The sequence below is a fragment of the Notolepis coatsorum genome (assembly GCF_963971535.1).
Source record: "Notolepis coatsorum genome assembly, chromosome: 19".
NCBI lineage: Eukaryota > Metazoa > Chordata > Actinopteri > Aulopiformes > Paralepididae > Notolepis > Notolepis coatsorum.
Genome location: NC_140183.1, coordinates 77498272 through 77523942, shown reverse-complemented (window position 1 = coordinate 77523942; position 25671 = coordinate 77498272). Strand labels below are relative to the sequence as shown.

General features: G+C 42.8%; 1 protein-coding gene across 2 annotated transcripts in view; it reads left to right on the top strand.

The window, feature by feature from the left end:
• Positions 1-21873, top strand: part of LOC311246734 (sodium/potassium-transporting ATPase subunit gamma-like) — a 30563-nt gene extending 8690 nt beyond the window's left edge. For both annotated transcript variants that reach the window (XM_084336958.1, XM_084336957.1), the window contains 7 exons: positions 10148-10165; positions 10388-10414; positions 11188-11262; positions 20543-20576; positions 20763-20809; positions 21456-21495; positions 21593-21873. In XM_084336958.1, coding sequence (XP_084193084.1) covers positions 10148-10165; positions 10388-10414; positions 11188-11262; positions 20543-20576; positions 20763-20809; positions 21456-21463 — 209 coding nt within the window. In that variant the 3' untranslated portion in view covers positions 21464-21495; positions 21593-21873. The remainder of the gene's footprint in view (positions 1-10147; positions 10166-10387; positions 10415-11187; positions 11263-20542; positions 20577-20762; positions 20810-21455; positions 21496-21592) is intronic.
• Positions 21874-25671: the final 3798 nt, after the last annotated feature.

Below are 25671 nucleotides of genomic sequence, written 5' to 3'. Positions count from 1 at the left end.
GTAGGTTAGAAGCTCAACCTGAAGCTCATGTGCATGGAAGTTTGGTTTCATTTCCTGCTTGTTTTCCTGTTTGTTTTCAGTGCCAGTGATACACAACAATACAAGCAACTTTTGCATGCAACCAGGGTACCTGGAACCCGGGTACCTGCAACTGAGTTGCCTCTGAGCTGCATGATGTCACCCCATGCATCAAACAAGAAACTAATGTCTGTAACTTGAAAATGACCTGCAACCGGCAATGACACGTGTAGTGTCTCTGAGTAAAGGGCTCATATTGAGATCTAATCAGACAATGCAGAACCATGTTGCAGATCGGTGCATTGGTGTGGACTGGCCATTCGTGTGACATCATGCTGTGAACTTTTAGCCCCCCACCCCCCAATTCCTCATCTTCCTCTGTGATCGATTGGCCAGACATTTCAACGTTCTCATGGCTCCGTTTTCTTATTTATTTCGGGCAACCCCATGTGGTAACAACTGCCAGAGCCGAACCCTGTTCAAAAGCAGGGGAAACTTGTCTGATTAGATGTGAATGAATCCTAACGCTGGGAAGGAAAGAACATCTAAGGCAACTTTAGCATGTGTCACCAATTGTGTCCTCCTTATCGCCTCATCTGTGATAAGTATGAACATGTCTATAATAGACACTATAATAATCACTTAAAGGAAATGTCAAGTTAGTATGATAATATATGATGTAAATACATTCATGGGACCAGTGTGATCAGTTCCTATGGGAGATTAATGTCACAGGTCGAACCTGGGCGGTTGTAGTATAGGTTCACTGGGGCTAGTCAGTCTACCGCCAATTGTTAGAAGGGCTCCCCTAAACCGCCTGGCCAACGGGGGGGGGGGGGCTTGGGTAGTCCAACCAACACTAACTCCGTGAGACAAGGGAGCACACACTACTAAGCTAATATACTACCTGGGAATCGTTTATACTACATAAAAACAAGAAAGGTAATGGGGATGGAAAGTCACAAACAGTGGATGAGACAACTAAAGGGGAATGTAAACAAGCTGACCCCAGGTCAGCTCAAATAGTCTGAAGGCGAGAACAGCCACGTGGATGCATCCAGAACCACTCTTCCTTCAGTTGAAGTAAGGGATATAGGTCAACCTGTCAAAGGAGAGATACATTCATTCACAGTTCGCCATCCAACACCAAACATGTGAGCAGAGAAGAATGTTACATAGCTTGGGGAGGTGCAGTAGAATTACTTCCCAAGCCGAGGTGTAACGCTGGTTGCTGCTCTGTAGTGGTTGGCTTGAAGAACCGTCGCAGATGATGTGCAGAGGGGACATTCCATATTTCCTTCCTGGTTAGGCCCATGATGTCATCATCTTCCTATAGGAATGCTCAGAGAGACAGCTGGAGGAGAGAGGCAGGCACAAAAAAATATATAAACCAATCCCACACAGAAAATACAGCCTGTGACCTCTCCCCAATTAGTCCAATCACACAGTCTGATTGCCTCTGATCATCGCAATCAAAGTCAATGTTAATGTGAGGCCTTCACACAACCTTGGGCAAACGGCCGTTCAAACAGTCTTCAGTCAAAAACAATAAAAACACCTGTGACATTAACATGGGCTAATCTGTGCTAGCAGGTGATAGTGATAAGATAAGATATTCCTTTATTGATCCCCTTGGCGGAATTCAGGCATCATAGCAGCATGGGGGATGGTGGGGGGGTACAGGTAGTAAAAACAACACAAGCAGTGTAAACAAACAAGTCAATATAATTTACTATTTAACTAACTGAAATATACAGTATTCACAGTAGCACATAAGGTGCAGTAGGCATAAGGTAGTGTTATAATTTACTATCTAACTGAAATATACAGTAGCACAGTATTCACATAAGGTGCAGTATGCATAAGGTAGTGTTATTGTCCTTTTTAGGTTCCTATTAGTTCTAGTTGGATGTCTGGCAGCAGTCCCTGCCCACTGTTGTGGAGCCTGATGGCCGCTGGTATGAAGGACTGTCCGAGGCGGTTAGTTGAGTGTCGGGGGGGGGTATGAGTCTGTGGATGAACGTGCTTCTCATCTTGACTAGCTCGTCGTAGAGGGGGTGGGTGGGATTCTCCAGGATAGCAGCCAGCTTCCTTCTCATCCCCCTCTCTGCCATCACCTCTAGTCTGACCAGCTCGACTCCCACCACAGAGCTAGCCTTCCTCACCAGCTTGATGAGTTTGTTGGTGTCCCTCGAGTTGGTGTAGCCCCCCCCAGCATGCCACAGCATAGAAGAGGACGCTGGCCACTACAGACTGGTAAAATGACTGCAGCAGTCTATTGCAAACATTGAAGGACCTGAGTCTCCTCAGGAAGAACAGCCTGCTCTGGCCCTTCCTGTAGAGGGCCTCTGTGTTGTCCGACCAGTCCAGTTTATTGTTCAGGTGTACCCCAAGGAACTTATATGACTCCTCCACCTCCTCCCCTCGGATGGTGATGGGAATCGGGGGGGGGGGGCTCTTCTTGCCCCTCCGGAAGTCTACCACCAGCTCCTTGGTCTTACTGATGTTGAGTTGGAGGTGGTTGCTGTCGCTCCACCCCACAAAGCTCTCCACCAGGGCTCTATATTCCTCCTCATCATTGTCGGTGATGTAGCTTACGATGGAGGAGTCGTCAGAGAACTTCTGCAGGTGGCACCCGCTTGAGTTGCGGCAGAAGTCTGAGGTATAGAGGGTGAAGAATCACTATGAATTGAAAATGGGGGACCCTGATGTAAACAAGACAAACGTCTTTCTCTGGTCTGCATTCCCTTAACAATTGTGTGTATTGAGCCGTACTGTATTGTACCCATTCTGCAATCTGTTAAAAAAAAGTTTTCATTCATTCATTAATTCAAGAGGAAGGGTGACAGCACAGTTCCTTGGGGGGCGCCGTTGTTGCTCACCAGTACGTCAGACTGACTGTCCTTTAGTCTGACGTACTGCGGTCTCTCAGTGAGGTAGTCCTTGATCCAGGCCACCAAGCCGTGCTCCAGCTGCATCACAGAGAGCTTCTCCGCTAGCAGTGACGGCTTGATGGTGTTGAAGGCACTGGAGAAGTCGAAGAACATAATCCTCACTGAGCTGCGCTGCTTCTCCAGGTGCGTGTACGCTCTGTGGAGCATATAGATGATGGCGTCCTCCACCCCGATGTTTGCCTGGTATGCAAACTGCAGGGGGTCGAGGGAGTCACACACCAGGGGCTTGAGATGTTGCAGGACCAGTCAAACGTCTTCATGACGTGTGACGTCAGAGCAACTGGCCTGTAGTCGTTGAGGGTGCTGGGTCGTCCCTTCTTGGGCACCGGGACAATGCAGGAGGTCTTCCAGAGCTGGGGCACCCTCTCCAGCCTCAGGGAGAGGTTGAAGAGATGTTGGAGCGGTGCTGCCAGCTGCTCCGCACATGCTTTGAGCACCCTGGGATTGGTGTTGTCCGGTCCTCTGGCCTTATTCACACTAATCTTGGAGAGCTGCCTCCTGACCTGGCTGTTAGTGATGGTCAGAGTTGGGGCTGATGTCTCCGTAGGTAGTGTGCTGTTGGCTGGGGTGGTGGGGTTGGTGTTTGTGGGTGATGGGCAGTCTGCTTCTGCTGCTGTTGGGGGTGGGGTGCTGATGGGTGTGGGTGGGTGGGGGGGGGGGGGTGATTGATAGGTTACATACATTGTCATGGTTGCTGTGAATGTTTTTGAACCACTAAGATTAACAAAATTGTAGCAAACTAGTTTCATTACTTGTTTGTCGACTAGCTAGATTCTTTACAACTCCTGACAAGTGACTGACTGATGGGTCAATCAGGGTAACAGCTTAGATGTTGCAATCTTTTACAGGAACTAGATTGGCTATCTGAAAGTGTTTGACAGCCAGGACGACAGTTTCTCAAGGGGATTGAGTCATATTTTCATACTCGCAGCTGTAACTTTACCATGCCTTCTGTTAAACAATGCAAAGAGGTTTAAAACACAATTCTAATTGCACTGGTTCTTTAAGCTGACTTCCATAGAAGTATTCATAGTCATAGTTATTCATTCATATAGTTAGTCATATTTGCACAGGATGTCATTTAGCTTCTTAACACATTGACTGCCAGCCATTGTACTCATCAAAGTACCCAGTCTGCCACCATTGAAAGCCTATGGACTGGATCACCTTCTTTGCAGGGCTATAACTTTTTTAATTGTATTGCTATATTGACATTACTATGGCCCATTCAACATCGATTATCTATCGTTCAGGATGTGGGAACGTTATACTTTTTCATTCATACATTCATACAAAAATACCGTCTAGAATATAAGTATGTTTTTATCATTTTCTGCAGTAATTCCTAGAACGTGAGTTATAGGCCTAAACGCATATATAGATTATCGATTGCCGTTTCTTCCCTAGACACGCTATATTAAAAAAATCAAATGTACATGATCGGTATAGTTATGCTTCATCATGCGTGAAGGAAAGGGGGGGGGGGGGTTGTTTATAATTCCTTGATCGTCACTAACTGTTTTATGTAGTATGGGTTGATTTATTGATTAGATGGTTTGTAAATAAAGAAATGTACAATTGGGCTGAAAATAACGTTAGTGTCCTCTTACCGTGCTTCAAAGAGACTGGCGGTGAAAGATCCCAAGTATAGGACGTCGATCGCCTAGGTCCATTTTTCCGGTTTGTATGTCGCAATAAACGGCGAAATCATATCGATTATTACGTTTAGAAAGCGATCCATTATGTACATTGTGTCTGTCGGGAGCCTTGCAACGATATCTGACGGCCGGATGAATTTAATCGACGCACAGCCCCCATATCCTGTTTGCCAGTGTAACTTGCCCGACCATCCACCAGGCGGCGGTATTGAGCCGTCGTTGCCTTCACCTTTAGGGTCCAGCTGGAGCGTTGCAGGTGTATATATGAATTATGAATGCCAGGGCAAAAAAATTAAATGTTGATCTCAATAACGCTGTACAGCGAGGTCTGGCGGTCAAAGCATGGCGGGAAATAACGCTTTAAAGCGTTTCCGGCGGTGGATATGTTAATGAAAGAGGGTTACATGAAAACCAAACCCCTTAGAATCAACAGTAGTTAAGATTCATTATATAGGGGTGGCTGGGTGGCGCAGCGGACATTGCGCTCGTCACCAACGCAAGAGACACCGGGTTCGACTCCGGCTGTCGGCGTTGCCTCCGGCGTGGGCTGGCCGTCATACTAACTCAATTGGCAAAGTTGGCGAGTGGAAGTCGATGGGTGGTAATCTGGACGTTGTGGACAGCGACTCCTACAGGTCGGTTGGGGACGCCTGCACAGCAGAGACAGGAAATGGCGGGGGTAGTGTGAGCCTCCCACACGTTACACCTCGCCAATGAGAGTCCGCGCTGGCAGGTGAAAATATGTGACAGGCTGCCTCCTCGTGTACCGGAGGGTTTGATTGATTGATTGATTGAAAACTTTATTAACAGATTGCAGAATGGGTGCAATACAGTACAGAAAAAGGGTCCCCCATTTTCAATTCATCAGGAACACATGGGGGGGGGACACATGATGCAAGGCTTCTATCCTCCCTACAACCGGCCAGTGGGGGGCATATGCGAGCAACGTTCAAGACAGGGGAGAGGAGATTTGGCACAGCAAAAAAATAAATAAAAAATAGAAAAAAGAGGAGAAAGTGGATTAAAAAAAAAGTTAGGTGATTTAAGGCTGAGATATGCTTCCACGTCAGCTATTGCCGAAATGTTGCATGTGGGATCTAGACCAGGTATTAAGGAGCTCCCATCCTTATACGGAGCTCCTGATAAATTTGATCCCGTAGATGGACCTGGCTGACGAGCAGTTATATTTGTTTTGATCTGATACCAAACCGTCCATGTTCCAATGATACAATGCAGGCAGCTCTTCTTGGAAAATTATATTTATTTGCTTCACCGTGGAAACAGCGTATCTTGGGTTTTGCTCCTTAAACTGATCAAATAATAATTAATACAATAACTAATTGCCTACAAACATAACCTGCAGTCAAAAACCATTGCCCTTTCCGGGTCAAACTCCTAACTTCACCCAGTGTACCTGGCGCTTTTAAACAGAAGCGCCACCCCATGGTCACATAAATTCATTACACATTAAATCCATTTTGGCCCTTACATCAGGGGTTCTCAAACTTTTTCATACCGTGACCCCTTTTTTTTTATGAATTATTTTGGGGAGCCCACACTCATTGGCCGCCAAAAACGAGAATACTTGTGTTTCGTCGCCAACTGCTGAGCGCCAATAGCGAGTTATTGATCTTTTTCCTTTGATCTTTTTCCTTTGATCCCTATTCTTTTTTGATCCACTTTTTCTCCTCCTGTTTTTCTGTATTTTCCTCCCATCCCAATTTAGTCGTTATGCCAATTCCCCCCTTCCTGGTCGTTGTGCGCATGTGCCCCCCACTGGTCGATCTAGGGAGCCCTGAAGTCTATCACATGCTTCCTCCGATACATAGGAGACAGCCAGCAGCCTCTTTTCACCTGACAGCGCGGACTCTCATTGGTGAAGTGTAACGCGTGGGAGGTCACACTACCTTCACCATTTCCCTCCCTCACTGTGCAGGCGCCCTGACCGACCTGTAGGAGTCGCTGTTTACAACGACCAGATTACCACCCACTGGCTTCCCTCCCACTGACATCGCCAATTGTGTCAGTATGACGGCCAGCCTAGCCGGAGGCACCGCTGACAGCCGGATTCGATACCAGTGTCTCTGCGGTGGTAGACGGGTGCTTAGTCCGCTGTGCTACCCGGTCACCCTCTTTGATCCCTATTCTAAACACTCGTGCTGACCTCCCTGTGTCTCCCTGGTACCGCTGCCCAGGCATGCGTTGTTCATGGGACGGGGTAGCACGGTGTGCAAGCTCACTCGCTATTTGCATATCAATAGCGCCGGTCGTCAGGTGTGTTAAATACGTTCTCAGACACATTCACACCTAACTTGTTGTGAAGACGTGTTACATTCCATTCGTAGAGGCAATTAGGCACTGTCTTTAGTCTGTGCCCAAGCGAGGGGACATTAAATGCGCATTCGCGGGAGCGCGCGCACGCGCCGGGAGCGCGCGTGCACGTGGTGCGTGTCACCCCAGATGATTTCAATAACGCACCACTGCCGCTGCCTACGTTAAAATTGCAATGACGATCGAATCCCGCCAGGTGGCAGTGTCGCCTACCTTTTGAACTGGGTATCTGGTCTCTGGATCTTTCTCTCTCTGTGAACCTGGCTGCAGGAACTCCTCCCCCTCAGAGGGAATCAGGACACCGCAATCGGTTGGAGATTTGATCACCTCAAACCTATTGTTTACCGTATGATAGCCATGCCCAATATACACGAGTAATTGCGATCGCGATGGGATTATTCATTTTGGAGTACCTTCTGACTAAGGTAAGGTCTATTCTATATCCATTTTACCAAACCTAAAACATGCTTTTGTATCGATCACAGCGTCGTCTTTTACCGAACCTAAAACATGCTTTTGGTAACGATGCAGCTTCGTAAAACGACCCCCCCCCCCCCCCCTTGATGATTTTGTGAAGAAACATCTATATGGTATATAGCTTTGATTTGGAAATAATATAGGTTTCAGGCGGCAACCCGAACGATTTGGGCATATGCATATAACACGTCATATCTCGTGATCTAGAAAAAAATACTGGATTATTTTGGAAAGGGGCGATGTTTAGCGTGGAATAGCGCACAAACTAAAGTATGTAGAAATGAACTGGTTTGTCAATGTTGGACTATAAACAATGCCTGTCAAATGAGCCATACTATTGTCTCCATAGCTACAATACAGAACACACGATGGGTCCGCAAACATCGCGAAAATGGTCAATAACGCTGGCGCCATTGAGTAAAGATGGGAAAACAGCGTGGCAGTCAATGAGTTAATGTATCGCATAATTTCAATGTGGAATTAAGGAATATAAAAATAAAAGCACACGTTGTTGAACTTGATCATGCATATTTATTAGAAAATGTAATTACAGCACTATGTTATCAATACACATTTATAAAACGAGGCATATTTAGCCAAAATATGTTGCCAGAACATACATATTTTTTTATTATAATTTTTTTTTTGTATGCGCGACCCCACTGTCAATTTGGGTCACGAGTGCGACCCGTAGTTTGAGAACCACTAGACTAACCACGTCAGTTCAACGCGTATGTTGCAGTACACCGCCAAACCACTAGGTGGCTGTGCTGTGCTCTGTTGTACAAATGGCTATTTTCTGACTTCCTCTGCCAGTCTTTCTTCAATTTGGTCCATGTTTGTAATGTAGTTAATCACGATCGAAAATGGAATGCTCTGACCAAGCTCCGGAGATGATAAATATGTAAATATGGAAGTACGTCAGGCCCAGCTCAGGGCAGGGGCCAATCACAGCTCTGCGCTGTCCACGTCAGCTTGCGTCGATTTAATGCACAGTTAAATTTTTGGCCAGCTGCATGTAGGCGTCGCCGGTAGGCTTGCGGGAGCTCGGCAGTCTCGCCGCAACCACTTTGGCGCATAAATTAGGCATTAGTGTTGTAACTCTGAGTCAGGCACAAATAAACACACGCATGCATGCAAACACACACAGACCACTTCATGAGGACTGGGCCTTTCCTGATGCGATAGCAGGGGGTGTTTGAGTTTTGTATAGTGATGTGCTTGTGATTCAATCTTTGAATTTAAGGCATGCTTTTACAACTAAACAAGCTGGCTATTCTAGGACTGAGTAATACTAATAAGTGCACTCAGTCCAAACCTATAAATCCTACCAGACTCGTAATGACCTACTGGGAGGACCGAGTATCCCAAGTCAACAAAAGTATGCGGTCCTTCTAGGTCAACAAATCACAGTTCAAATATGGACATAGAGTGTGAAGGTTCTACTGCATGACAAACACATATCTGGTAAGCAATGCTATAGTTAAAGAGGTTCTACTGCATGATAAACACATCTCTGGTTAGCAGCACTATAGTTAAAGCGGTTATACTGCATGATAAACACATCACTGGTAAGCAGTGCTATAGTTAAAGAGGTTCTTATGCATGGTTGCAAGTGGGAAATAAAATTTTACAGATTTGTTGATTAAATCAATGAATCATTAGTCTACTAATTCTATGACTTTCAAGTCAACTAAGAATTGATTTAGTCAAGGACAGCTCTGAGTCAGTTACACGTAAAACGTGTAAAACACACAAGCATGCATTCACTCACACAGACCACACACTTATTTTTTTTTACCTACTTTTCTCCTCCTTTTTCTGCGATTTTTCTCACATACCAATTTTCCTCTCGTGCCAATTCTCCCTTCCCTGTCCTGATCGTTGCTCGCATGTGCCCCCCACTGGCCGGTCATAGGGAGGATAGAAGCCCATCACATGTCCCCTCCGATACATATGGAGGCAGCCAGTCACTTCTTTTCACCTGCCAGCGCGGACTCTCATTGGCGAGGTGTAATGTGTGGGAGGCTCACACTGCCCCCGCCATTTCCTGTCTTTGCTGTGCAGGCGCCCTGACCGACCTGTAGGAGTCGCTGTTTTACAACGACCAGATTACCACCCATCAACTCCCCTCCCGCTGACTCTGCCAATTGAGTCAGTATGACGGCCGGACCAAGCCGGAGGCAGCGCTGACAGCCGGATTCGATACCGGTTTCTCTTGCGTTGGTGACGAGCACAACGTCCGCTGCGCCACCCACCGCCAGACCACACACTTATTAAACATTGAGCTTAGGAATGGCCATCATTGTCATAGTCTCCCAAATAATGTCCCAAGCCCTTATATTTGCTCCTCACTGTTTCGTTTTCTAAAAATGGCCATCATCATTTTATTTCTCTACAAATTGCCCTTCAATAATAGGCATGTGTTACTGACACATTGTCTCTGTCACGTATGGCAGTCTGTGTGACAAAACCACTGCGATACAGGTGTTGTGGAACGCCATATTTGAACTTAATAATGTGGATTTAATTTAATGTGTGTGTACGCACGCAAGCACACAACCACCTCTCACAGTAACCTCCACCACCTTAAATGTTGTCTGCATTGACGTAGTTTCACCTTAAACACCATCAGTCTGGATGCCTTGTAAATACTAATGGTCTTCTCTCTCTATGTCTCTCTCTCTCTCTCTCTCCCCCTCCTCCCAGCTTCAACGATGGATAAAGGTAATTTGGTTTAATTGACACTGACTTTGTTCTAATTTGATTGGCAACTTATAAACTTGAGAGCAGTCATCTATACAGTATTATATTTGCCTGAAACGGCTGAATGGCTCTTGTCTGCAATATGCTGCGTAGCTGAATATGAACTGTCAGTGGATAAATCTGCTTCTCTTTTGTTTCCCCACTTCCTTGTTTGTTTCCCCACTTCCTGCTCTTTCCTCCCAGCTTATGATGACAGTCCTTTTAATTATGGTGAGTGTTGAGCGGAGCGACGAGGGCTTTTGACGTCTGACCTGCCCCCTCTTCCCACAGGAAACAGCTGGGAGGTCAAGATGGGTTTGCATTTTCCCTCCATTTTACCACGAGTGATGGAAAACATTCACCCCGAGGCCAAGCTTCTGTAGTTCCACTGCCAAATGTTTCTTATCCGTCCCCACTACGCTGTAGTCGTTTCGGAATCCATCCCAACCTCCAGACTGCACAGATTGATTGAACGCGTTCACTTTATATTATGCAAATAACCATCGTTAACGGTACATCCTTTAATTGTTTTCATTCAATCAGAAGTTGAGTCGAACTGTAGCGCCAGACCTCTCTATAGTCCTGAATCTACCACTTTTTGCTGACCAAATTAAAGTATACGTGCTTTGTTTTGAGTACTCACCGATATGAGTACAATATGAGTACAATATGAGTACTTTGCTTCACATTGAATTGCTGACAACATTTTTGACAATTGCTTTATTTTGTAGAAAATTGTTGGGGGAAACATTCTAAATACAGACATTTCAAAGTTGTATTCTAGTGAAATGTCAATCCCCTATGGAATTGTCATATAAATATAATTTCATTATCATCAGATAATCTTAGCCTAGTACCGGGCCAGTACCAGTATCTGTGTACCTCTGGTCACAACATTTAGGGATCTTGGAGATTAAATCTTACTAAGTGAAGTCTACAGATATTCACATATCGTACACCTTTTCAAGGATTATAAACGGATCTGGATCTGTTTTCCATTCCAGATTATGAATCGTTGAGAATTGGTGGGCTGGTGTTCGCAGTGGTCCTCTTCGTCATGGGCATCGCCCTTATTGTTAGTAAGTATTTCACTGCTTGTAGCACCAGAACACTGTAGACATGTTATACTTGTAACACCCGAACACTGTAGACATGTTATACTTGTAACACCAGAACACTGTAGACATGTTATGCTTGTAGCACCAGAACACTGTAGATGTTATACTTGTAGCACCAGAACACTGTAGACATGTTATGCTTGTATTCATTTTCTTTTCTCCCATATAGCAATCAGAAAATATGTTCAGGAAAACTTTTAGCGTTGCCTAGCAACTGACAGACTCCAGCAGACTTGCTGGCTTTCGTTCGTCACTGTTTTCTGCACTTATTTTCGCTACTAAGCTGCTCACCAAATGTCTCCTGACTGAGAAAAAACATCCACAGCTTATAGCAGAGTAGAGCACGGAGATTCTGAGTTATTTTTCACTCGCTGACACCATGTATAATGAAGGAGACGGGACGCCATTGGGTTAGGTGAACGACAACAATTTACTGAGTTACCAGAAAGTCACCTACATTGCATCATGGGTACTCTCTACGGCTACACTTCTATCCTGTTTTATTCTGTTATTGTAATGCACACTGACTGGCCAAAATAAAAAGTCTTGACTTCTTGAGTCAACTGAGGACACAACTAGGACACATTAGACATGATATGTTTGTACCACTAAGACACATTAGACATGATATGTTTGTACCACTAGGACACAGCAGACATAATATGTTTGTACCACTAGGACACATTAGACATGATATGTTTGTACCACTAGGACACAGCAGACATAATATGTTTGTACCACTAGGACACATTAGACATGATATGTTTGTACCACTAAGACACATTAGACATGATATGTTTGTACCACTAAGACACATTAGACATGATATGTTTGTACCACTAGGACACATTAGACATAATATGTTTGTACCACTAGGACACAGCAGACATAATATGTGTGTACCACTAGGACACATTAGACATAATATGTTTGTACCACTAGGACACATTAGACATAATATGTTTGTACCACTAGGACACAGCACACATGATGTGTTTGTACCATCAGAACGGAGTGGACAATGGGTCTCCCCGGAGGACGCTGTAGGCTTTTGTGTATCTTCGGTAAAATATGTAAACATTGCTTTTTTAAAGGGTGTTCGTTCAGTAGGACTTTTTGAGAGATATCACATCTTTAGGACAACGTCTTCAAGGACTAGTCTCGGTTCGTTGTTCCATTGAGTGTCCATGACCATACTACGGTGGAGTACCTGACCCAGAATCCTCCCTCTCGTTACAATTTGTTGTAACTTGCACACCCTCCTCTTCCCCCCCCCCCATTGCGCCATCGCTCTCTCCCTGGAGAGACGGGTGCGCTCCTCGTCTTAGTGGGACGTGTGCGTCTTCGCGCGTGGGAAAGCGGAGACCCCTGCCGTGACCCGGTTGCAGTTCATAACCTTCTTGCACCCGTGGTCTCTCCTTTCATCTTCCCCGGCCGTGCAGGGTTTACAGCACTATGACGTAGGGCCGGGGGGCGATTTGGCCAAAATATCACATCGCAATATTTGTCTTTTTAGTTTTGACGATTTTAACGCTATTTGACTGTATTTGTTTTTCCAGTACAAATGACCGTTTTTGTCATATGGCATCTTTCTTATGTCTGTATCTTGTATTACAGTTGTTGTCGTGGTGCTGTTTCATTCAAATTGGTCTATTTTATTGTAGTTTCTTATTTTAAATCATTTGAAATTGTCTACATCCAACCATGCAAATGTAACAGTAAAGTGTAATACACAATATACAGGTGATTAAACTGGGTATAAAATATATAAATGAGTACTACTGAGTACAGTGTATGTACAGAGCTGTAGTATTAATACAGTATGTACGGTGATACAGGTATATATACAGGTATGGTAGTAGTCATACTGGCCAGCAGTGTAACTAGTAAGAGTAGTAAGGGATATGTACTTATATAGATATAGTATCTACAGATATGTAAAAAGGATTATATGCAGGTATGTACTGTACAAATGTACTGTAGATGGATATATATATACGGTAAGAATAAATACATATATATTAAATATATGAAAGCGGACGTTTTTAGTGTAAAAAAACACCTTATTTATTGCATTCTGGTGATTTCTTTTGCACTTTGATGGATTAAATTAACTGCTATTATAGAGCTCAACGCCACTGAAGGCCACACCAAAGCACACAGCCAACTCTTTAGGGATTCAATGACAACAACCTTGTCTTTAAACATGACACTACCATCATCAAGCGATTCAACACAACAGCATTGCCAAAGCACGGACCAGAACCATAACATCAAGATGATAAAATATCACTCACCAAAGCTGTCACTTGAAGAGAAACGCAGCACTGGCTTTCGATGCTGGCCAATGCGTTAAGTCGTGGCTGTCCCATGGTATTGCGACTGCGAGTAAACGTTTTTATCCTCTTTAACGTGGAAAGGTTCCTCTCTGACTCCGATGTCATCATAGGAGTTGTTTCAGCCAAATGACGGTCTCAGTAAAAGCCTCTTCTACAGTAGGTTGTTCTCATGGATGGATGTTACCTTTGCAAGCTGTTTGCGTTATAACGATATCCAGTGGCTTGATGTGGACCCAGACGTTTGATTTCAATTTTCTCCTCCAAATTTAGTAGGGATGCACCGAATGGGAAATTCTTGGCCGAAACCGATACCGAAAATAGGAAACAGTTGGCCGAAAACCGAATGCCGAAAGGCCGAAAATTATTAATATAAAATATATATATAATGGATTTTTTATTTTTTTTTGTTACCTGATTATGGCAAAATACATGATTATGGCTAAACTTAACTTAAATAATATTAATAATCACTATTATGGGCCCATAAAACATTTATTCAGCACTTTTGAATGCATACATTAATTCCAGACTGACTGCTGAAAGATTGTACAATTTAAACATTTTCTCTTTGCATACAACAAAATGTGCATTAAAGTCAAGTGCATTTTCTTTTCTCTGTAGGATAACTACAACAAAGTGCATTCAGAACAAAGCCAAGGTGCTTTAAAACTGCATAACGATCTGCATAAAGACACACACACAGGACTGTTGTATTTACTACATCTCCCATGACTCTTAGCGGGGGATGACGTAGCTTACGAGAGACGGGTAACCCAAACAACTGCCTCTTTGAACTGCTGCGGTCAGGCAAGTGATACCGGAGTCTCATGGCAAGCACAGAAAGACTCAGAAGAAGCTTCTATCCCCAGGCCATCAGGATGCTCAACGAACAATAACACTATGTAACAACCATCAAATGCACTCACAGCACACACATCGACACGCACACACTCACTTTAAACAAACAACTCACTGCAGCACCCACTTACACACTTTAGAATACCTAAACACAATTTATATTTATTGGTAAAGAATTTGCACTACAACCCATACCTCATTACACCTTACTGTAAATTGTACCAAAATTGTACCTCATCCCATTTCTGCTTTGCACTATATAGTATATTGTATATTAGTATATTGTATAGTATATTGTATGGTAACTCAGTTACTTCTACTCTGCATTGAACATTGTACATATCGCTGCTGTCGGGACAAAACCTCATAACTCCAAAAACCCAACTTTTCAGCAGATGAAAAAAACTAACACAGATTTGAGGGTGAATAGAGTTAGGAGGTTTAGACAGATGATTGGTTTAATGCTTTCCCATTGTTTAAACTTTGTAAAACCCACACACACATATGGAGGATGACGGAGTTGATTTATATAATAAAAACAAAATAAAAAAAATTGAGTTATGAGGTTTTGTCCCGACAGCAGCGATATGTACATACTGAACAATTGTGCCTACGTACGTGACTTCTATTTTATACTTGCTATACTTATTTTATTCTATTTTATTTTATACTTATCTATTTTTGTCTAGCACAGTCTCTGGAGCGTAACAGAAAGAAGCATTTTGTGTAAAAGTATTCTGTACTTCTGTATGACAACTAATAAAGAAACTTGAAACTTGAACGGGTCAAAGAGGAATGGAAGCGTTGTTAGCTAGCTTAACGCTAACGTTAGTTTAAAAGGTTTTAACCGCGACGGGCATATAGTAATGGCAAGGATATAAAGCATGTTAAAGACGCATTTATTGAATGCGTTGCGCGCAGAGTTTACATAAGAAACAGCGCGACTCCCAAGAGGAGTTAGTTATCACAGGCTGCAGAACGCAGGAAGAGCTGCCAAGCTGCTCACGTTACACGTTGCACGTTTTGATTACGTCATCACAACAACACTTTAGCTTACGAACGTTACGTAACCCTGTTCTTTGACATTCGGTGATATATTTTCGGTGCTAAAACCCTTTCGGCCGAAAGAGCCTTTTTAACCATTTTCGGCCGATAATTTTCGGTGGCCGAATTTTCGGTGCATCCCTAAAATGTAGGGTTTCAAACCTGTGCTCGAGTAAATAATCCACCGTGTTCATTTTCACGTAACATCACTAGCTAGGTAGTTCACAGTAGCTGCCGTTAGCAATGGAAAGCTTATTTGCAGACTGTAATCCGACGCCAGGCATCGCCAGCCAGTCAACTTTGAAAAATACGAAATGACGTTTCACGTGGGGCTAGGGGCTCCGAGCCCCACTCGCCATCAAATTGATGCGAATGATAAAACACCCTGAGCATGCGCACTTGTATTGTCCCACGTACCGTACACACTGCATTGATAAGAGAGGGGCTAGCCCCATTCGTGCTATTTGAGACCTAACGATCGGTAGAAGAACGCAATCTGAAACAGCAAGGCAGAGAGATGACATGAACTAAAATACTAATAAAATGTGCAATTTAGTAACATTGATACATAATACATTTGAGCAAATAATAGGCAAATCTTTAAGAATGAATAACATTTGTCTGCTGTTCTTTTTTGGTGACACTAGGTGGGGCTCTGCCCCTAATGACCAGTCACCACTGGGCGTTGTAACGTCAGTAGTACGATTGCAAGCAAAGCCTCTCGCTCTTCCACCCTGCTTAGCCCCAGGAAGGCCGCTGTAGGTTCCCAAACATGTTGATACCATAAACTTCGGACGCTCTCCAACTTTGATTCTCCCGTTCCACATCCACGTACAAGAAAGCCACTGACCACAACGTAAGATTCACTTGTTTAATTCCAATTCAGGGTGTTCATATACACTTTCAAGTTTTCTAGTCTTATAGAGCGAGATAAATAAAGTTAGTCCATGCAGGGAGAGAGGTCTAAGAACTGTCTGGCTCCACTCTCTCATCACTTGGCCTGACTGCCGGTACAATCTGGTGTATCTTCCTTCTAAACCAGAGGTTCTCAAATCTTTTTCATACCGTGACCCCATTTCATTTAGGATTTTCTTTGGGGACCCCACACTTAACCTATTCAGTGCCAACCACGAGTATAGTCGGGTTAACTCGCAATCGCTTGAGTGCCAATCACGAGTATAGTCGGGTTTTAATCGTTATTTCTTTTATTAACGATATCCATTAATTTTTCATCCATCCAGCCAGACGTTATCATTGGGAATGGGTCTGAGCTCGCAAAGGGCAAATACCGCCGCCTATCGTCTCCCAGATGGTATTGCACATCATTGGATTGGATTGGCTGGGACTGTGCATCAAAAGAATAAGTCCGGTCCAGGTTTTATTTCTCGGGCATGCAGCTGGATACTATTGCATTGACTGGGGGGTTTCGCGCCGACCAAAATACGGAGAAGCGATTTTTCAGACCCTGCTTCTCTTTGTGCATGAGGACACATATACTATCGATAATCTAGCGTTTATTTGAAAAACGATTCATAAATCAGCCGAAAAATGACAACGTGTTTTGTGTATTCCACTAAAGGGCTATTATCGTGTCTTTCTCTGGAATTACTAGAAATCTCCAAAACTATACTCGTATTCAAAACGGTATAAAACGGAAATGTACTGATGAAAAAACAATCCGTTTCATACATGTTGACTGCAAGCAAGTCATTGATAAGCGACGGGTGTATTAGACCCATAGCCATAATTTAAGATATAGTTTAAGCGTTCGCAAATATCCCCATCCTCCCATTGATTAAAGCGGTGGCAATCTAGACCTAATTTCCCGGAAGGGGCGTGGCACTCAATGTGTTAATGTATCGTGTCATTTCAACGTGGAATTAAGGAATATCAAAATAAAAGCACACGTTTTTGAACTTGATCATGCATATTTATTAGAAAATGTAATTACAGCACTATGTTATCAATACACATTAAAACGAGGCATATTTAGCCAAAATATATTGCCAGAACATTATAAAAAAAATTATTTTTAAGAAAACGTTTTTTAAGTTTTTTTCTTTTTACTTTCCAATGCGCAGATAATCAAGATATCAATATCAACTTCCACTGTCCTACCTACCCACAACCCCAATTTGGGTCGAGACCCGTAGTTTGATAACCACTGTTCTAAACAATTTTTTTTTGTATCCACTTTTTCTCCTTATTTTTCTATTTTTCCCCATCCCAATTTCGCCTCGCCAATTCTCCCTTCAATTCTCTCCTCCCCTGTCTCGAACGTTGCTAGACTATGCCTCCCACTGGTCGGCTGCAGTGAGGACCAAGCCTTGCATCACGTGTCCCCTCCGGTACACGAGGAGGCAGCTGTCGCATCTTTTCACCTGAACAGCGCGATCTCTCAGTGGCGAGGAGTAACGCGTGGGAGGCTCACGCTGCCCCCGATACTTCCTGATTCTGCTGTACAGGCGCACCAACCGACCTGTAGGAGTCGCTGTCCACAACGTCCAATCCCCACCCACCGGCTTTCCCACCCCTAACACTGCCAATTGTGTTAGTATGAATGACCAGCCAAGCCGGTAGCAACGCCCAGAGCTGGGCTCGAACCCAGCATCTCCTGCGTTAGTGGCGAGCGCCTTGCCCACTGCGCCACTTCTAAACAATTCTGACCACAATACAACATCTGACGGTAAATAAAGTTATCATGTCAAAATAAAAGGCCCTATATCATATCAGCCAAATATCATGTAAAAAATCACTCTTATCAATAAACATGAATTGTCTTCACATTTAATGTCTGTACTGTACTGTAAATACTGTCTATTTATCTATTTATTAATTAATTTTAAACACCATGAACTAAATGTCCAAAATACTTTCTCATGAACTGAAATTATTCTTATTATCAAACTAGGCATTTAGGCACCTACAGCCGCCTTTTATAGCAGGCGGAGGGCAGAGCCCTGACAGGTGATCTGTGCATGTAAAATTGTTTCATCGTGAGCAGTGCGCTTCCCGGAACGGGTTCAATAGGCAGAGCATGTGGCTTTGCCTGCAGTTGTATAACTAGGATTACAATGCATGACCACAGTTATGCTCGTGCCACCCAGAACACAGTTAGACATTTTATGCTCGTATCGTTGTCATCACATTATGATCCCTGCACATCTGAATAATTCAGGATCCTAGACTTTAAATGTCTGATACTGGCTACTGATCCGAACCATTATTCTCTTACTGAAGAGCAAACACTTAACGTCGAAGCTAATGGACAAAACGGATTGCGGTATAATTCATTTTAGAGATCTTTACGTCAGTGTGTAAAAGGTTCCGAAAACAAAGCCACTTTGCTTTCATTTCCGACGTTCCTCGTGACTCTTGGTATCGCATTTTAGTATTGGGGGAATTATCTGATATTGATACCCTGTTTTAGCCTCACATCAGCCCTACATGCGGCACCAGTATACAGGTATTATCCCTGATCCTCAATGTTCCTGATAAACAAGATCAGATTAGATTAGATTCAAATGTTTTGTCATTACACAGCACAAGTACAGGACAACAAAAATAAGTTTCGCATCCAACCAGAGTGCAAATGTAACAGTAAAGTGCAATAGTAATATGCAACGTACAGGTGATTAAACTGGGTATATATAAATTAGTACAACTAAGTATAGTGGTAATCAGGTGTATGTACAGAGTTTTAGTATTAATATGTACAGGTATAAAGACAATATGGTAGTAGTCATACTGGCCAGCAGTGTAATTAGTAAGAGTAGGTAAGGGATATGTACTAATATACTGTATATTAAAAAGGATTGTATGCAGGTATGTACAGATGTGGATATATATATACAGTAAGAATAAATATATATGGTATATACATTATTGTACATGCCATCATACAGAGTTATATGGGTTATATGCGGGTGTAGAAGTAGGTATATAGAAGGATCGTATGCAGGTATATTCAGACGGACATGGACACATCTTGCACAACCTCTGCACTTAGACCCCCCCCCCCCCCCCCTGCTGCATGTGTTACAAGGTGCGCCCCCCGTCCCATGTCCTGCTGCTCCTTTGGTCCAGGCATCCCAGTCTGTAGTGCCAGATGTAGGCTGCCCCTGTAACCCAAACCAATCCATAAATTAATCATGGGGACCCCTCGTCCCTCTCTGGTGCCTCTGCACGCTCACAGAGGGGTCTTCTGACTTCTTATCGACCCCATAGGAAGAGCTTTGTGTGAAGCTTCATTAAGTGTTAATAGCATATCTGCCGCCACCAGGCTATTTGGCTTAAGATAGGTGATTCATAATCTAGCAGTTGGTTAGTGTTTTTTTTGCTTGATTTTTATAATATTTCACATTTCAAACCTTTATTTCAACTCGTAAGACACTGAGCTTACCCTCATTTACAATATTTTTTTTGTTTAATTATTTTTTTGAGCATTTTTACAGCTTTTCTTGGTCACGCAGGACCGACAGAGGAGAGGGCGAACGGGAGGAGAGGTGGGGAGGACATGCGACAAATAGCGTCGGGTGCTGGGATCGAACCCGGGTCGGCCGCGTAGGTGCGCGTGGCACTATGGTACGCGCCACAAGGGCGCCCCTCTCATTTACAATCTTACAAAACAAGACAGTTTATCAGCAATTTCATACATATAGGCACAATAAATAAGAATAAACGATACAAAAATCTGCTAAGACAGTTACTAGTCGACACACAGTAGTCAGAGATCATACTTTGAAATGAAGCAAAAGAAGGAAGAAGCTTCAGAGGAGGGCATTCCAGGTGTTTGAACTATAGGAAAAACTGCTTTTTCCTTTGACGCTTCAGAGTAAACTCCAGGAACCCTAAGAACCAACCAGTCGTTTTGAACATGTAGAATAGGTTCCAAGATTCCATTCCAACAGTGTTGTGATGTAAGAGGGACGTTTACCAATAAGGGCTTAACATTTTTTTTCGATTTTTAACAAACTAAATAATTTTTCTCCTCACTAAAGGTCGAAAATGTACCTGCTCGAGTGACAAGCCAAAGTAAGTTTGGTGAAGGTGATATATATATATATATTACAGATTTACTTTGACATCTAAAAAGATAAAATATAATGTATTGTTCAGGCTCAGAAAATTATTATTGTTGTATCATATGGAAATTATACTATATTTAATCTCTTTTTGTCTTTAATTTGGCTATAACCATTCTTTATCTATTCTCCTCAGGCCCATGGTTCCCGAACTTCCTGATGCAGAAGCAGGTGTTCCTAAGGGTAAAGATCCTTATTTTAATAAACGGTGTAAACAATATAATTAAAGGTGCTGTAAGTGGTATTTATTTGGTTGTTAAAATAAGTGGTCTACATGTTAAAATAATAGCTCTACATTCCGACAGCCATCACTGATATAGATTGTCTTGTCAGTAACATGGGTATTCCAGTCCTTCCGCTCTGCAGTAAACAAAATAAATGTCCTGGTATCCCATTCCCACTTCAATCAGGAGGGAGAACTCCACACTGCAAAAACGGTCTTGGCAAAAATAAGAAATAAAATTTAGCAAATGTGTGCTTGAAACAAGTTAAATAATATACCAGTAAAGTAAGCACATTTGGCTTGGCAAGATTTCTTGAAATACGTTAAATATATATATATATGGGGTTCTCTCTCCTGATTGGATAAAGTGGGAAGGGATACCAGAAAATTTATTTTCTGTTTACTACAGAGCGGAGGGACTGGGAGACCTGTGTTACTGACCAAACACGCTATATCAGTGATGGCTGTTGAGAGTGTAGAGCTATTTTACACTTATTCTAACAAAAGGATACTACAGCACCTTTAACTCTGAATATAAAAATCAGGTAGATGCAGTCTTTTTTGATTCTCCCTGAATAAAATGATGATGTTAAACTCTTCCTCCAGCTGAGTAGATGACCCAGAAGCATCACGCAGTGGATCATTGGTAACTAAGTATTAAGAATTTCGATATATCTGATGCCTGGAGGAGTCTGTAACGAGCAGGAAATCCTAATATAATTCGTTTCTACTCTTCCCTGTAGTGATACCGACTCTTGCCATTCGGTGGCAGCAAAGAACGTGATAACAAGAAAAGGACTGTCTGTCACACTGTCTCCCCTACAGAGCACAGCTTCTTTCAATTCCATCCTGTCAATGTGCTCTCCTGTTTATTTTTGTCTTATGTGTTTATCTAGACTCTAGAGTGACTGTCTTAGTCACAATGTCTTAGTTGGAGATTTTTGTGCGACGCAAGGCAGTTTTATATGGTCGAGATGTGGCTGTAAATTGTATTACTCTGGAACTTTCAAATAAAATAAAATAATAAAATAAAAAGGTTCAGATGTGTCCATTACTGCTATACAGCATAGAGGGGTGGAATGATTCGTTCTTGGCTCCTCTGTGCCTATTATCTGCAGCATGAACACGAAGTAGGACAAACAAGAAAGCAATGCAAATAGTGTAAACATTTTACAATACAATAATCATAATGCCGTTGTACTGTACGTGTGCTGTATAATGACATTACATTTGAATATAATATGATCATAGTGTGGTCGTTTTTGCAAAGTGGCGGTAGAATCAATGATAAAAAGCTCTAGACTTTACCTTAAACCATATGGGTAGCAAACTATAGAAATATCATGTCAATGAATATATATTCGTGATTTGTATTATGTTTCATGTCGTTTATTCTGTTTAATTGGGCTATATTGGTATATTGTTTGAGGGTGTTGCCCCACTCTATTATGTAGGAGGAAGAGCAGCGCTAATGATGCTGCTGCTGCTGCTGCTGCAACCCTTTCTGCTGACGTCGACTCGCTTTGCCTATCGCCACACATATCGATCAAACACTAATACTAATCAAACCGGAATATGTTTTCCTCTTGGGATATTTCAGTTAATTCCTATGGATGGCTTAATTTAACTGACTGTGTTGACCAGAGGAGTTTGGTTTATTAGAATTCACTGAAAGCGCTAAAAACAAAAGCGCAGCTTGTGAACCTCCGACTGGAGAGAGGGGGGGGGGCTGCTTCAAACTCCAACACCAGTGCATCGATCATGGTGGTCACTGTGGTCAGCTGATGCAATTTAAGGGTGCGGGTCCATTTGGAGCGACTGTGTGTTCTTCTAAACTCAAATATCAAGTTAAATGACTTAAACGAACTAATTGAGTAATATTATTATAATAAAACACAAGATACTTGTGCCCTATAATGATAAGGATAAACGTGCAATGAAGAAACCCAATCCCCTTGCTACACATCTACTGTTTATTATTCTGAGTACCAGAAGGAGAAGAGGGAAGAGAGGCTGTGACCCAAAACCTAGGAAGAGTCGGAACTAAGACCACCCTTAAGTCAAGATACTGTAGCCAGACCAGGTTTCACTCCGCCCAAAACCCAATCCCATTATTATGTATGATGAAACACAAGATACTTGGGCCCTAATGATAATGTGTATTGTTGTTATTATTTGTCACTCACTACATAGTACCAGGCGCGTCTGTGGCTGTGTGCCGCATACCGGTGAGACTGATGTGATGTCTGCTGGTGAGCGCATCCCTTCTTCTTGGACTGCTTTTTTTATTTATATATATAGTGCTCCCTTCCTGCTCGTCGCAACAATATGCATGCATAGTACTCCTCCCCATAAAGCACGGGGTGTATCGTGGAATACCATCCGCATTGCCCGGCAGTCTGTCACTGATATCTAAGGGGAATACCTCTGGCTGGGTTTCTGCACTACTCACAGAACCCTACATGCAATGCTTCGCCTTCGCCACCAGAGGAGCCCGCCTTGTTGAGTTTCCACCCGCAGCTGATCGAGTCGCAGTTCTCTTGCAGCAGCCAGCTCCCCCATCGCCCGAGTGTGCTTGTTAATCATTTCTCCATTGTGTGCCTGGAACCCGGCTGGAACCCTGGAACCCTGCGACTGAGAACCCGAGAGAAGACCGAACAACACTGCAGTCATCATGACATCCAGACCTGCGGGAGGTTTGTTTCATTTGTCTTTTTTTTTCCACATTCAGGATTTATTTTATTTTATTGACAACTTATTCAACTTAAAAAATATACAGTAGCCTATATGTTAAACGTGAACGCTGTATGCAGGTGCAGTTCAATTCAAAAGGAATGGTTACATTACAATACTTGTTGTATCATTATATAGAGTTGATTACAAATTGGTGCATTGCTGCCCTGGTGCCAAACAGATTCCCCACTGCTTCACAATCACAGTTCGTTCTTGTTACATTTGTGAATGTCCTTCAATAAACACAATATTGTTGTGAATGATATTTCGCCTACATTTAAAAGCATAATGTAATATAGGCTTCTTTCAGATTGACTAGTCTGTTTCTGCGAGGGGGGGGGGGGGTGTGGCAGCCCTGCATGGCAGAAGAAGAAAGCGCCAACGAAGCCTTTAAGAAAGTGGGGTTTCACCAACATCTATAAGCCGTATTATTGTCAATAATAATAATTTATTGATACTCAATAAAGATGGCAATACCATGTAGACCTTATTAAAACAATAGGCTACCTGTCATATCTTCCTCAAGAGTATCACAGCACAGCAGACAATTACCTAAAGAGTTTGAATGTAGCCTATATTAGTTCGATTAGCTAATAAACATTAATCGATTGGCCCGCCTGTCTGTTCTAATCAATAAGCGCAATTTGTTTTTGCTCGCACTCAAAATGATTGCCCAATATGCCTCATATGCGCTTGTAACCCACTTTCTGTAGCGCATCTCTTTCTGCTGAGCAAGGCTACTGCATTGGCAATGAGCGCTCCTCATGAGCGTGTCTGACGAAAACAGGCAAACTGTCAGCATCAATTTCCAAAAAAGTAATTATAAAGTAAAAATGTGACCATTCCTTTCAAAACGAAAAGCCGTTTGGAGAATGAAATCTGCTGTCCATGGTGCTGAACATAAAAAAATATTTGTATTATATATTTTTTACAGATGATCCACATAATTCCACGAGAAGTCTTTAACTAATGAGTGTCTTTTCCCCTCCAGATGTGATGTATCCAGATCAAAGTGACTTTGATTATGGTAAGATCATAAGCTTACATTTAAAACAATAGATTTCTTGCAACATGTATTAGCCTATATGTTCATTATCCTACGCTCTCTACATTCACAGCCCACACATCTCATTACATTCATTAATACTTCATGTTTAACTCTCCCACAAACGTACCCGGTTCACTGATTGACCCTGTATAATGTGTCATTTCTGTATGATTATTATGGCCCCTGCAGATTATGAGACTTTGCGGACCGTAGGTGTTATCCTTGCTGTAATTATGTTCGTCTCTGGCATATTAATAGCCTTGAGTAAGTTGCACCTTTTCCTCTCTCGCATCACAGTACTCACTCATACGCACAGTAAGCACAGCCACTTTAACCCTTTCCTCACCTCTGTACTGTTTGTCATTCCTTGAACAGGTAAAAAATTCACAAAATGTGTTAAATCCTCCTCAAAGTAAGACTTTGCACAAGGCTTGGTGGATGACCCACTTGTGCATGCGGAATGATTCTTTTCAAAAGGATGCCCAACCAGAGCGCATAAGGAGTCTTTACCCCAATCTCTTATCTATATACTGTATTACTAAGACAAAATGCCCCCCCCCCCCCCCCCCCCCCGACTCCCTACAACCCCCCCTATCTGTCTGAATGTCTTCTCCCTGACCCCTGACCCCTGTACACGTGCCCAAAACACTTCTAACACGTTTGAGAGTGCCATGGAATGCAAAGCAGCCCATTGTCTGCAGTAAAACCTTCGGCAGCCATCTTACCTGGCCCAGTTCTGAATTATCATAATGGGCGTCTAGGGCAGTAAAAAGTCTGCATTTTCACAGGAAGACATACAGTAGCTTACCACTCTTATATCGGAAAGTGTGCCTGAAGCATTGTGCGGTGAGAATTCAGTGTAGAAAATGAATAGTTTGAGATATAATTAAACACAAACAAGTAACGATTTGTAGGCCTAGCAGTAGGTTACTACTAGTAATACCAGTAATATGGTTGAGGTAAGCTAGCAGTAGTGGTAGTACCAAAGTCTGTCTAAAGAGAAGTCGGTTCATTCTGCCGTCATCTTACGGCGACTAACAA